This window comes from Rhinolophus hipposideros (genome assembly GCF_964194185.1).
Source record: "Rhinolophus hipposideros genome assembly, chromosome: X".
NCBI classification, from domain to species: domain Eukaryota; kingdom Metazoa; phylum Chordata; class Mammalia; order Chiroptera; family Rhinolophidae; genus Rhinolophus; species Rhinolophus hipposideros.
In genome coordinates, this window is record NC_138046.1 from 60,326,900 (window position 1) to 60,341,326 (window position 14,427).

The following is a 14,427-nucleotide window of genomic DNA, read 5'->3' on the forward strand; positions in this document are numbered from 1 at the left end:
TCTTGTGTTCAATTTTTCTGTTGAAAGGAGCCCATCAGTCACTCAGGTCTGAAGCCTTGCTGTCAGATTTGAATCCTCCCTCTTTTCATACCCTCAACCTCTAATTGATTGCCAGTTCTTCAGAAGCTACTTGGATCTCTCCCACTGATGCTACCCTAATTTAGGCCCTCATTATTTATCAAAAGTAGTTTTTGCAACAGCCTCCAAGAGTCAGTTTTTTGTGACCTACTCCGTCCTACACAGAGCTTCCAGCGTCATCTTCCTTAAGTGCTCTGTATTATTTCTTTCCTCAAAAGTCCCTCAGTATTTCCCTACCATTTATAAAATCAAACCCAAACTACACAGCCACTGCAGCCTTTCACGGCCCTTACGCTCCGGTTAAATTGTTCAGTATTCCTTGCACACGCGTATCAAAATTTGGACTTTTTCTCATGCCTTCCCTCCCTCCTCTAAGAGGTCAACTCCTCGAGATTAGCACCCACATCTATCTGGTTCACTGTTATGTTCTCAGAGCTTAGCATCGTGATTGGCACAAAGTAGGTGCTCATTAAAGTGACTGAATGAATAAAAGCTTCGCATTTCCAAATCAACTTACCCTTTCAAATTCAGTTCAAATGCCACCCCCGCCAAAAACTATACTGACAGCTGCTTCCCACCTTAATATCTACCTCACCTCGCCTCACCTCTCTAAATCTGATTTTTTTTCCCTAAACTCCCTTAGGTCTCATCTATACTACTCTTGTGACACTGATCATTTTCTTTCCACCTTGAATTACAATCATTTTTTTTTTGTATTTGTCCCATCTCCTACTAGACTGTGAGATCCCTGAAGGCATTAGCTATGTATGTTGAATTCATAATTGTGTCCTGAAAAACAACGTCCACTAATGGGCACTGAATGATTAGAATAGCCACACTGGAGGTTATAACAAAGTAGAGAAGTTCAGGGCTTATTACTCTTTCTAATCATATGATAATAGCTCTTGTGTTTGCTCATAAACAACAAAAGGTGAAAATGTTGTCTGGATCTCAATTAGCCAAAATATAGGTAAAAATATCGGCTGCACCTCTATTAGCCAAAATATAAGGTCATCATGGCTAAAGATTGAACTCTGGCCAATTTCCAAAAACTAGGAACAAAGTCATGATTTGCATAATTCATGAATTTGCAAGTTGTTTTTCCCTGCGATGGATACGAACTGTAACAGTATTTTATTTGTGGCTACTGGGACTCTAGACATCTAAATAAATTCAGTCTGTAAATGGGATCTTTGGCTATAGCTTTCTTTGTATTATAAATCAAAACTATACAGTATGTTACGTGCATTGCGTATATATCAATTTCGAGATTTCCACTTTCCTTTGAGCTCTTGGCATTAGCTCAAAACCCCCTAGTTGTGGATACTGTTTGTCAGACTCCCTACTAACGAGTTTGCCTACTTGGATCTCTGGGGGAGAAAATGCCAATGTATTTGTTCCCTGGAGCAAACCAACGGTCTTGTCAGGTACTTTGGATCATATCATTTATAGACCTGGTTATCGCCTTGTGCAACCCTCCATCTTCAAGTCAGCCCAACTATGATGAGATATTTTTTGAGAGCCCTTCAGAGAATAATTATCTATAATCCGTTATTACCGATTCCAGATTTCTACCCCTCTGAGCATTTCAGCCCATTTGCTGTCATTCTATAATCAAGACAAAAACAAAAAGCAAAAAAGCAAACCAAAAAGCTCCCACACCTTTTCTGTAGAAAGTTTCTCTGGAGGATGTAAATCACCCTTCTGACTTACCTGGACTTTTAAATTGTGCAAACATCTCTCCACTACTCTGGCAAGCAGCGCTAAGGAATATTTCAAGACAATCTCATGATTCCCACAGGTATGTGTGACTCTGAATACATCCCATCATTTCCACCTGACCAGGCCTTATAGAAACATTCTTGTACTTCCGTTCAGTTGAAGCCTCTCCTTCTAGAATGTTCTTACATCCTGTTTTCATACTTCACTTTGTGCCTTTTCACTCATCCTTAATATTAATTCTCATAGGCAGCAGCACATTTAACGTGTATCTTAACTTTATTGGATAAGTATGCATTACATATAGATTGCAAGTCATTCTTGGTCCTGTAAAGAGACAGATGTTTATTCCCGAGGCAAAATGAGAGCATGAATCCACAGTTCTGCGGCTACTGAAATACTTCTGGGTGTCCTGGCATGGGCACAGTCTCCCTCAATACCCATTCAAAGTAGGCTTTGCTGTCACCTCTCCCTTCAGCTGAGGGATTCATAACATCTAAAATAAGCTTGTAAAGAACGCTTCTCTGTCAGAAGTAGTTTTATACCTGTGTTATGAATCATACAAGACATTTGGTCAGACTCCATAAAAGGGGCAGAAGAGATACACTAGAGCTCAGAGTTGGAACCAATTATTTTTCCAAGCAAATTGGCCACAGTAGCAAAAGTATCAACTGAATTTTAGAATAGCCTGTTCAGCCATTTAACATCAAAGCATGCAGTAGCCTGTGCAGACAATAGCTGTTAGAGACAACCTTGAATTTGGCTTGAGCACCAAGGATGTATTTTAAAAAGTGAAAAGTACATTTATGTGCAATGACTATGTGCGGTGAACGGAATGGTGGCTCCCAAAAGGTATGTCCACATCCTAATTCCCAGAATCTGTGATGTTACCTTATTTGGAAAAAGGGTCTCCGCAGATATAATTAAGGATCTTGAGATGAGATTATCATGGATAAACCGGGTGGGACCTAAATGGCACCACAAGTGTCCGTATAAGACAGGGGCAGAGATAGACACACAGAGGGAAAGGTGATGTGAAGACAGAGTAGAGATTTGGCCACAAGCCGAAGAATAATGAGACACCAGAAACTGGAAGAGGTAAGAAACAGAATTTCCCCTAAAGCCTCCAGAAGGGCTGCAGCCCTGCCAACACCTCAATTTAGGACTTCTGGCCTCCAAAACAGTAAAGAGAATAAATATCTGTTGTTTGAAGCCACCACATTTGACATAGTATGTTACAGCAACCACAGGAACCCAATACAGATTTTGGTACCGGGAAGCAAGGTCCTGCTATATCAAATACCTAGAAATGCGGACGTGGCTTTGGAATTGGATAATGGGAAGAGGCTGTAAGAATTTTGACGCATATGATAGATAAAACATATGTTGCCTTAAACAGACTGTTGGTAAACACATGAATGTTAAAGGTGCTTCTGGTAAGGGCTCAGAAGGAACTGAGGAACATTTTATTGGAAGCTAGATGAAAGTTTATCCTTGTTACACAGTGGCAGAAGGTTATCTGAATTGTCTCCAACACTTGTGTGGGAAGTAGAATGTATAACTGATGAATTTGGTTATTTAGCTGAGATTTCCAAGGAAAGCATTGGAAGCATGGCCTAGTTTCTTCTTGGGCTTATAGTACAATACAAGAGGAAAGGGAGAAATTGAGGAAAGATCTGTTAGGTATAAAGGAGTCAGCACTTTTGACTCAGGAAATTTTGAGCCTATTCAGATCGTAAAAGATGCTAAAATTAGAAGATTCACCGGGAGGACGGTGTGCTGTGGAGATAAAGCCAACTGTGTGGCTGGAAAACCTTTGTGCTGGAGAGATTAGGCACTAACTCATGGATCCATTCAGCCATCTCAATAGAAGCCAGGAATAGAAATGGGGTGATCTGGCAAAAATCTGTGAGGTCTCTTACCTCACTATTGAATCAATGTGACATACGTGGGAGGCCCACAAAGTTTTTGAGAGTGTTATACCAGCAGAAACACTTCTAGGTTGGCCTGAAAGGGACAGAGATGGGAGAAAAAGGTTTGGTTGTCGAACTACCAAAATTTTACAGGCAGGACACAGGCTGATAAAACTGCAAACATGTGCTACCCTTCAATATAAAGGACCACCCGTAGGACAGGGCTGCAGGTACAGAAGCAGAGGGTCAAGCATGGGAGCAGAGACAGGAAGTGCAAGCCACGGGCAGAAAGGGAGGGACTCAATCCATGAAGCATGAGGACAGAGCTGCAGGCCCGAGACAAGGATTATAGTCAGGCCTTGAAACGTAAGAGGATTTTGCTGGCTGAATTCTGAAGATCATCAGGACGGATGACTCCTTTCTACTTTCTCCCTTTTGGAAGAGGACAGTCCATAACTATTATCCAGTGCCTGTCCCACCTCTGTAATTTAAAAGCAGATGACTTGTTTCGTTTCACTGATCCACAGATGGAGAGGAGTTTTGCCCCAGGAATTTTACCTCTACTTGATTCAGAAGATCTAGGTGATGAGATTTTGTACTTTTGAATGTATGATGTTCAGATGAGATTTTAGACTTGGAGTTGATGCTATAACTGGGTTGAGACTTTTGGGAGTTTTAAGACTGCGTGATTATCTTGCATATGGGACAGACCTCAATTTGGGGCGGGGGGAAGCAGAAGGCAGACTGTAGTGGGCCAAGGGTCACCTCCAAAAAAGAGATATCCACATCCTAATCCCCAGGACCTGTGAATGTGACCTTACTTGGAAAAAAGGGTCTTGCAGATGTAATGAAGTTTAGGATCTTCAGATGAGACAATCCTGGATTATCTGGGTGGGCCCTAGATGCCAACATAATTGTGTCCTTTTACGAGAGAGGCAGTGAAGGTAATGTGAAGATGGAGCAGAGAGAGATGTGGCCATGTCCCAAGGGGTGCCAACAGCCCCCGCAAGCTGGGAGAAGCAAGGGAAGACGTTCCTCTAGAGCCTCTGGAGGGAATATGGCCTTTGGTTTGGAATATCTGGCCACCAGAACCATGAGAGAATCAATTTCTGATGTGTTCAGCCACCAAGTTTGTGGTAATTGGTTATAGCAGCTAAAGGAAACTAATATAACTAGTAAACATGTTAAGGGTTTTGTACTTTTTAAAAACATTCCAGAGAAAATCTTCATAAACTGGTGCTTCTCACATGTGGTAATAGTACACCCAACAAAAGACTTTAGTATAATTTGCCTCTATACTAAAAATGTCACTATGTACTTTTGGAGGTGATACTTTTCTATCTAAAACAAAACTGCAAATGGCTAGAGCAGGATCATTATAAATCTGGGAAGCAATCCCCTGAACTCAATTATCAGAACTTCGTGAAAGACCCTGAAAAGGCATCATAATGTTTGTGAAAGCGTGTGGGATTACTCTAAATACAAATATATAATTTATCAATAATAGTGCTTCATTCTTTTTTCACAAACTAAAAAATAAGGCAGGTTCACATCTGGAAAAGGTGATACACATCAGTATGTCTACCTTGACCAGCCTGACAGTAGGGCATGGCAAATGCCCCTAAATTTCAGTCATAGTTACTATTTCAAAATATCATTTTCCTACAGCCTAAAAAGCTATCAAAAGACTCAAAGAAGCCATACCATGAAGAGTTCAGAAAAGACTTTGGGAAGTCAAAAATACATACATTACGCATTTACATAAATTAGTAGAACCTAAATCTTTGTTGTTGTTAAAAAAAAAACAGTGTGTGAAATGGATATGTCCCTTAAAAACTGTATGTGCCTATGCGCCTGTCTTAATATTTACCATCTCAGATACTGTTATTCTTTTTGATTTCTCTATTGTAGCAGCTTCGGAGCTTTTTAAAGTATAATACCCAAGTAAGAATGCACTGGAGGCAAAGGCAGCAGTTTGAGTCTTTATACATCTATCTAAAGGAAACTGAGCTATTGGTCACTTGTTTATCTCAGGTGGCGGTGACTTGCCCAGCCAGTCCTTTTTTCTTTCTGAATGTCTAGAAGGGGCTTCGGAGGAGTTGAGATAGGATTCTCCATATAAGATATATACATATAAGAAATCTTTTACAATTGTCACAATCATTTTACAATTGTCACAATCATCTGCATGGATTAATCTTAGAATTGCACTCCAGAGAAGTTATACCATATTATTTCAATGTATATTTGAAAATAATACACAAGTAGAACTCGTACTCCCTCACCGATTTAAGAAGAACGCAGAGCCAGCCTATTCTCCCCCTAGAGTTGTTTATGGCGGCATCATTTTGTTGATATAAGTAAGTATGATGATGCCTGAGAAGTTCACTGGGGTGTGGAATTATTGTAGCAGGAGATATAAATATATACACATATATACACATACGTACATACATATAATTTCTTTTTCTTCTTCAGACCGCCAAGGCAGAATTGGAAAGGGGAGTATAAAGGCAGATAAAACAATTGACCTTTTAGTTTTCTGCGGCCTCCTGCAGAGAGAAATCTTTTTCCTCTCAGGTCTTCTAGAACTCTGTTCCCCGTTGTCAAGGGGGTCATGGGAGGAAAAAGCGATGCAGAGAAGAAATAAACCGCAGAGATAAGGAATCAATATTTACCTTTACAAATCTAAATAAAGGTAATAGAATTTTCAGGTTTTTCTCAAAAATAGCCATATAAAATATTTGTATAAAGTATCTCAGGTATATGTGCATAATTAGAAAATACTTCCTTAAATGAAGTTGAAACGACTTTCTCTAAATAAAGTTTAAATCACTTTCTCTAACTTCTTCTGTTAACCTTTGGTGTATTTTTAGCGATAAGTTCCTGCAACATCATACTGAAACTCTCGATGAAGTCTAAGTTTAATTTCAGCCAAAGCAGATGAATCCATCAGCTTTCACTTGAGATCAGATTCTAAATATCTTGACGGGGGTGAAGCAGTTACTTGTTTTGAGTTTCCAAAATGGCTTCTCTGACAGAGTGCAATATTAGTGCCTGTCCAAATTATTAACATTTTCCTTTTCTATATCACAGCAATCAGAAGCGGACCTTGAATAATTCTTTCTATTCCTTTTCTCTTTTCTTCCTTTTTTTGGGGGGTCAGGGGGTGGGAGGGTAGTGACCTGCAAATTTGAGTAACAGTAAATTGTTGACAGACAGAATATTTTTGAAAGCCTTAGAAACTCTTCAATTTCTTAATTTTTCATCATCACCCTCAGGTCACACGCAGTAAGAAACAATACAGATCTTTACACTACAATGGAACACACATTTTATAATCCCAGTAAGTATATTAATATTAGTATAATTGTAGGAGGAGTCTTGCGATAACAGCGTTACAAATGCAGACTGTTTCTTCCGCTTGGCTTGATCTTTGCAGAAATGCACTTCTTTCCTCTCCATCCCCCCTTGTTTTGTTCTTCTCAAAATGCGTAGTTTTGTTTACTTAAGTGTTTTGATATTCTTTGGCATGAGGAATCACTTAGCTGGAATAGCTCCATTGTGGCGAGAGCGTGACCTTTCCAAAGGTACTCGTCTGTTATCTGTAAGACAAAGAGAAAAAGAACCAAAAACACGGTGAGTTTTAGATCTCAGCTATTACACCATGTCAGGTCAAGAGAGGGTTTCAAATAGTCCTGAAAAAACCACTTCAAGCGAATATGTAAACAAGTAACAAGGAGCCCAGATCTGAGGCGTTCAGGCTGCAGCTGCCAGGCTGAGTTCAAGAGTTCTGCAATCAGCACTAAACGGCTTTTCCTGGTAGGTGAAGTCAGAGTGGTACAAGAAATGGAAGAATTTTCTCAAGCATGATCCCCTTGGAAATAGCAGGCGACAACAAAATTCCTTGGTAAAGATGTAAAATTGAAAGGATCTACAGACGGTGTCTTTTGTTAGAAAGCACTTCAATTCCCCATGAGTTTTCCATCTGTATGTTGGATACCTAGAGGACACCAGCGTGGGCAGAGCAGAAAAGAGTTGTTTTTTTTTTAAATTTTTTACAATGATTGCAATATGTGGCAATCAAACCAGCTACGGAGTCTTTGCCTGATTGCATGATGAAAACAAATTCAATACATTATATAGTCATTATGGGAATGAATAATGAATAGGTCCCACTCCCCTCACCCGTCACAGGAAGAATAATCACTGTAGACAGAACCATTGGCACAAAGCTTGGAAAGCAAAGTTTTAAAGCACTGAAAGTTGCTGAAAATCATTTTAGCTTTAATCGGAAAAAGGTTTACAGCTCTGCATTGCGGTGATCACTACTATGTTATTATCACCTGTTTTATGCTCAGCCTAAATGCAATAGATGTGGGTGAAAATCCCTTTCTGACAAAAGCCTAATATACTTAGATTCTCTATTTAGAATGAGTCTAAGTCCCTAGAAATAATGACAACCAGGGGCACTTACATAAATGCTAACACTTTACACTCGTTAATTTGCTAATTCGCACAGTATCACCGGGAGGTAAGCCCATTTCATTCTATCCTATTATCTCTGCTTTGGTGATGAAGTTACACAGCAAATCAATGGTATGATGGGGGATTACAATGCAAAATGAATGTCAGGCTGGCTTTGTTCAGAGGTAAATGTTGGGCCTCCCAAGTTACTACTCATTTCCTCCCTAAGATGGTGGTGTGAAAGGAACACATCCTGCCTGTCCCATGAGGAGAATGGGCTGGGAAGTGCAGAGATTTTGCCATGGTGCCTTTTTCACCTGGGCTGCTGTCTCTTGACGGACTCCCGATAGTCTGTGGTCAAAACACTGAGCAGAGAAAGCTAACTGGCCTCGATGACTTTGGCCTACACACACAGTGGTGTGTATGAGTACACTGAACCAACCGGCTGCTGTAAGCCCATCGTGCCTAATACGCAATAATATCGCTGAGAGGTGAGAAAGAAAGAGGCATTTTCTCTCCTTAGAGATATATCTGAGTGATGGATTATTTGGGTGTCCTCTTAAAGATACTATTAAAAAATCCATGATGTAGTTTGTGATTTGGATCACAATTTAGCTAAAAATGTGAAGATAACACTCCTAGACAAAGGGCTAATTATGTAGATGTCACTGGTTTCCACAAAGATTGGTTTGGGACTTCTTAGAAAACATTTAAACATGAGATTATAATATAACAGTTACCACTGCAGTGCTAGCATGTAAGCATTCAGTGTTAAAGCTATCAGACACGAGAACGATCGTACCATTCATGGACAATATCTCAAAAAAAAGGCCCGCATCTCAGTGGTCTTACACACTAAAGTCAAACTGGCATTCACACTCACTCCCAGAATGCCACTGGCACCTGAAAGCATCACTCACTGCCCACTGGATTCAAGAGAAGTAGCATATGCAAAAACCTTGCCTCACAGCATTAAATGATGTAATGTGAGGATTCATGTCAACCTGCAACTTACAGGCAGCATTTGGCATGAGAAAATAAACTTTCAGGTCAAAGTAAACTGAGGAAAGGACATTGAAGGTTTTGGAAGGCAAGATAAATGCTGGTTCAGGGTCCAAATCCAGCTCTTGGCATACACAAAAGAAAATCATTCTACATTTCCTACCTTTCTCTCTTTTCTCCTCTTCCTTCTCTGTCTGTCTCTCTCTCTCTCTCTCTCTCTCTCTCTCTCTCTCATTTTTTGGTACCTAATCGGTCCCTATGTTCATGAAATAATTATAAGAGGAAGCAAAAAAAAAAAAAAGGTCACCACTTATGTATTGAAAATACCAACCTACAATCTTATTTATGAAAAATGTCATTATAAACAATGGCAACAATGATCTGGATTTTGTGATTTATTTACAATTCTCTGTATTTATGTTAAAAGTCTTTTAGGTACAAAATATATATTTATACTCTAATCTTGCATGGATCACACAATTTAGAGAGTAACATGTTTTATACTTGTATATATAACATGAATATGAATATATATGTGTATATATTCATTTCCCTTTACATTCTAATAGTTTGCAATCTAATAATGATATTTCATGCTTAGATTCATGGCTTCTTTGAAGCAGAGATTGAGAATCACTGAATTTTGTGCACTACAAACTTCCATATTTATAGCATTAAATGCTATTGGGTAAAAATGAGTGGCCTGACCCTCATAATATCAGGGCACATAGTTGGTATCAAATTTATGAAAAAGGAGCAAATGTTAGCTATTACTGCTGTCAGAGGTGATTGAGTAATTTGGGTGGTTGTGAGAATGATTGTATTTCCTATTTGGAAACATGGATCGAGGAAGAAGGTGCCACGTGACAGGATTTGAGAGCTCCAGGAGACTCAGACAGAACCAAATTCACTTTTCTAACCAGTCTGATTTTCCCAACACTATTGATACTAGAATAGCTTACATGGGGAAAACAGGGGCCTTGCCAAAAAGTCAACAGTTTAAAACACGGATTTCCCTGATGTGTAGGGCTTTGTTAGTGGCTTTCCTTTCTAATTTGCCTGTTGTCTTTTTGGAACATGAAGAAAAGAAGATGGGGGAGACATCTATCCGTGTTTACATACTTGTTGGGATATTGTGCAGTGAGATACAGGCAAACACATCTCATTAGAGGATGGGGGGCATGCTTTGTCATAATCTTACTCTGCTTCCATTTTATTAACACAGGAGGTAACATACTACAGTGAATAAGAAAGCCTAGAGATTCTAGTGTATCCTCACGGTCTAGGAATTCATTAAGGGATTCTATTGTTTGTAAACACAAGGATTAATGCAGCAGTAAAGCCTGAGATGTCAGTCCCAAGATGGACCCCCCCACCACAGTTGGGGATGCGTACCCTAACAGATTAGATTCTCTTTGGTCATACAGTCTTTAAAATATGGCCCACATGAAGGTGAAAAGATTCTGCTATTCCAGAGGGTGACCTGGTCATAGTGTGAAGTTGCAGAGAGGGGCATAGTTATAAGGAAATATGCATTCTATGGAGAAGGAGAGGCTAAAATTACAACAATATTCCAATCTGTCACCATAAGAGAAAGAAACACACGGCCCAGCTTTAATATGCTTCTGCATGTTCTGAATGTCAGGGTAAGCAGCTCAAACCAATGTCAAGACTTTCCTCGCTGTCTTAAGAGCAAGAAGCTTTATGCTTTTTCTGAACATAAATTGATTTGGCATTCATCTCAAAATCTTCCCGAGTCCTACAGTGAATGAATTAAACCCATTATTGTACTGCTCTAAAATTGATTTATGCAATCATTTATTCAGCAACTATATACAAAGCACATCATCCATGAAATACCTGAATGTCACAAAGTTTCAGATCCATAGCTAAATCTACACCACTAACTTCCTTCTTACTGAAAACTTTGTCAAGTGAAATAACTGAGGAATAAGTATATCAGAGGTAAGGCTTAGACAAAATGTGACGTGAGGCAGATCAAAGGACTCAAGCGTGTGCTATGTAACCTGGGAATGTGCGATGAATCCTCTAAGGAAGTGAGAGTAGGCCAAAGGTCTAAGGGTGTATCTTGTATATTGCATGAGCAGGTCAGATTAAAACTGAAAAACTGACTCAAAAGGCAATGTCCATTATTCATTTCCCCCCAGGTTAGGTGTCCATGGATGAACTGTTTGCTTCCTGGTGCTTCATAGGCATGTAAATGTATCAATATTGACCTAACATAACCGCACAATACTCTCCCAGCAGGGTAACAGAAAATAAGTGTGCCTGGTATATAACTATCCATGGTGTTACAAAATATCCCATTGTAATGTCAATTAGTTGGCTAGAAAACAAAGCAAAAGAAACTCTCTGTAATATACTGTGAGCTTTGTTTTCTCCAAAGCTTTTCAAATATGGTGGTGTGGCCGACTCACCATCAATGGATAGGCACTGTTGCCAGCAAACTGAGCAAGCAGAGGCCTGCTTTAATGGAGTTTAGGCTAAAAAAAAAACCAAGAAAATTTCAGGTTGCTTCAGGAAATGTCTATTGTGTAGCTGTTTGCATTCCAAACACTGATGAAAGAAAATTTATTTTAAATTGTTATGCTGAAATCTTCTCAGATGAACTTACATTTTTTCCCGTTTGTATCATGATTCCAAAAGCGTATGTTTTTTTTTTTTCCCCCTGTGATTTTGGGGATCCTGAAACAGTATCTCTCTCACTAGAAATGATTAGAAGGTGGCAGCTGAATTAGGTGTACGCCTAATCTCTTGGTAGAGGACAGCCAATTGCTCTATTAATTGACCGGACTGACTCTTACCAGAATAGTGGCTTTTTAAAAGAAAACATATGTTGAGCTCAAACTACATATACAATTTGGTGTTCTAATTTTTCATTTAGCATTGTATTGTAGAAATTTTCCATGTCATGAAACTTCTGAAACATGATACTGAACACGTGATTTTTACTCCACATACTCTTTTTATATTACATGAACACACCACAATTTGGGTAACCGTATCTCTACTGATAGACATTTAAGTTACTCCCATTTTTTCCTATCATAAAAAGCCTCACAATGAACATCCTTATAGCTTTATATACACCATGTGTAGAAGTGGCGTTGTTGAGTGTGTAAAATTAAGTCCAAATTGTATTCCACAATAGTTGTATTAATTTAAATCCAATGGCAGTAAGTACATGCATTTGCCCGTCTTACCTCATTATTGGGTATTAATCATTTTGAAAATGTGCTAATATGAAAAGTGACTAGTAGCATTTGATTTGTTCTTTTTGCATTTCTTCGAATCCCAGTGAGGTGGAACTTTTCATATGTTATCCATTTATATTTCTTCCTTTAAATGCTGGCCATGTCCTGTGTGCATTAATCTTCTGGGGTATTCGGTTTTTGGCTTTTCTCTTATTTGGGATTCTAGATATCAAAGATGGTGGCCAACTGAAGTATTTATTAGAAATATTTTCCTTAGTTTGTTGATTGTTTATTTGGTTTGTGTTCTGGGCTTTCAGGAACACATGGTTTCATTTTTGTTATTTTTCTGTAGCTAAATCTATTGATCTGTTGCATTGTGATCTGCTCCTTCATTTTCAAGCTTAGAAAGTCTTTCTCCAGCCAGAGACATTTGATAAACATTCAACTGTATCTTTTTCTGCTCTTTGAGGTTTGATTTTGTTTTTTACATTTAATTATTTAAATGATCAACTCGGTGTGAGGTCGGGGTGGTGGTGGGTGGGGGGAGGGGGGGGTTCACCGGTGTGAGGGATGTAAAAATAAAATAAAACAAAATAAAACTAAAGAAAAAAATGATCAAGAATCTATTTTGTTGTACAATGTCAGTAAGTTTCCACATTGCTTCCTTTTTTTCTTGCAAAGAGGAAATGGTTGTCCCAGCACCATTTGTTAAATAATCATGAATTTCTACACTGATTCATGATACCTCTTTTATCATAAATTATCTCTACTAGGGTACATTTCTGTTCCATTGACCAAAGTATTTTTCCAACTGTTTTGGTGCCAATACCTCCTGAGTTATTTCAGCCTCATAATATGTTTTAATATCTGGTGGAAATAATCCTCCATAATTTATATTTTCATTTCAAGCACTTGCTTTTAGGGTGCATTTTGGAACTCTACATCACGCTATCATCACAAAATATCTTGAAAACAACACAGCTTGAAAAACAAATCCAATGAGTACTAACTAGGCTGCCCCAGTAAGGCTAGGCAGATGTCTACTTGTTGAATGCCAATGAGTCAAATGACTCTAACGTCCCTAAGGATGTTTTTAACAGTCATCCTTAGGTTCCTCATTTTCTTGAAAGATTTAACAAGCTTCTTTCCCCGTCTTCTGATCACTTTTACTGCTGGCTGACCACTTTTCTTCTGGAATAGTGTAGAGGCCAGCACTAAGAAAAACAGCACCACCAATTCTACCTAGTGATTTTCTAATACTCTTACTCTCATCGTGATGGCCTTGTCAAAAATTGCAATAATTGGAATTAAATGTATAGGTTTGTTGGCTGTTGGTAAAATCTAGTGCATCCAGATCGTGAATTCTCGTGTTTTACAAAATTGGCTTCCACTAGAAAGCACGAATATTAAACTATATCAAAATTATTTTATTCCAACAGAACTATATACAACGGTGCTATGCAAAAATCCATGTCTAGAAGCCAATCAATTACCTCCACCTAAACATTAAATCGTTCTAGCCCTATTTCTAATCTCGATGATATCATAATATTCTTAAAACTAGAAACAGGCCATGTTCTGTAATCTGTATCCTTCATTACATGCAAATAAATCCATGCAAAGAAAACAGAAACCCAGAGTACCGTGGTAGTTCAGGTTGGCAGAAGAGATGAAAGTATTTTAACGAGGACGGTAATGGAAAGCAATAATGTTCAAGTAGTTCAGAGGCTACTGTGACTATAGACACACAGCTCCTATTAAGTGTAATTGGAGTTAAGCACATGTAATGATAACAAAATAGACCCCTAAAGGTCTTTCCAATTGGAAAATAAGCAAATATGTTCCAGGAGACAGTGTGCTTTTGTGTAGAAAATACAGTATTTTAATTGAGATGCACAAATTATTTTCGCATTGCTGTTGCTCCGGGTATGATGCTGGTACTTTTCCTACGCTTAGGGGTATAGATCTGCTAGAGGTAACATCTGGACAAAGAATGCCTTTCCTGATCTTCTTTTTTTTTTTGTGGCTGTGGA

General features: G+C 38.7%; 1 protein-coding gene across 2 annotated transcripts in view; it reads right to left on the reverse strand.

Annotated features, from left to right (window-relative positions):
- Positions 1-2,066: 2,066 nt before the first annotated feature.
- Positions 2,067-14,427, reverse strand: part of DIAPH2 (diaphanous related formin 2) — an 842,313-nt gene continuing 829,952 nt past the window's right edge. For both annotated transcript variants that reach the window (XM_081043893.1, XM_081043892.1), the window contains one exon: positions 2,067-7,315. In XM_081043893.1, the coding sequence (XP_080900019.1) occupies positions 7,251-7,315 (65 nt within the window). In that variant the 3' untranslated portion in view covers positions 2,067-7,250. The remainder of the gene's footprint in view (positions 7,316-14,427) is intronic.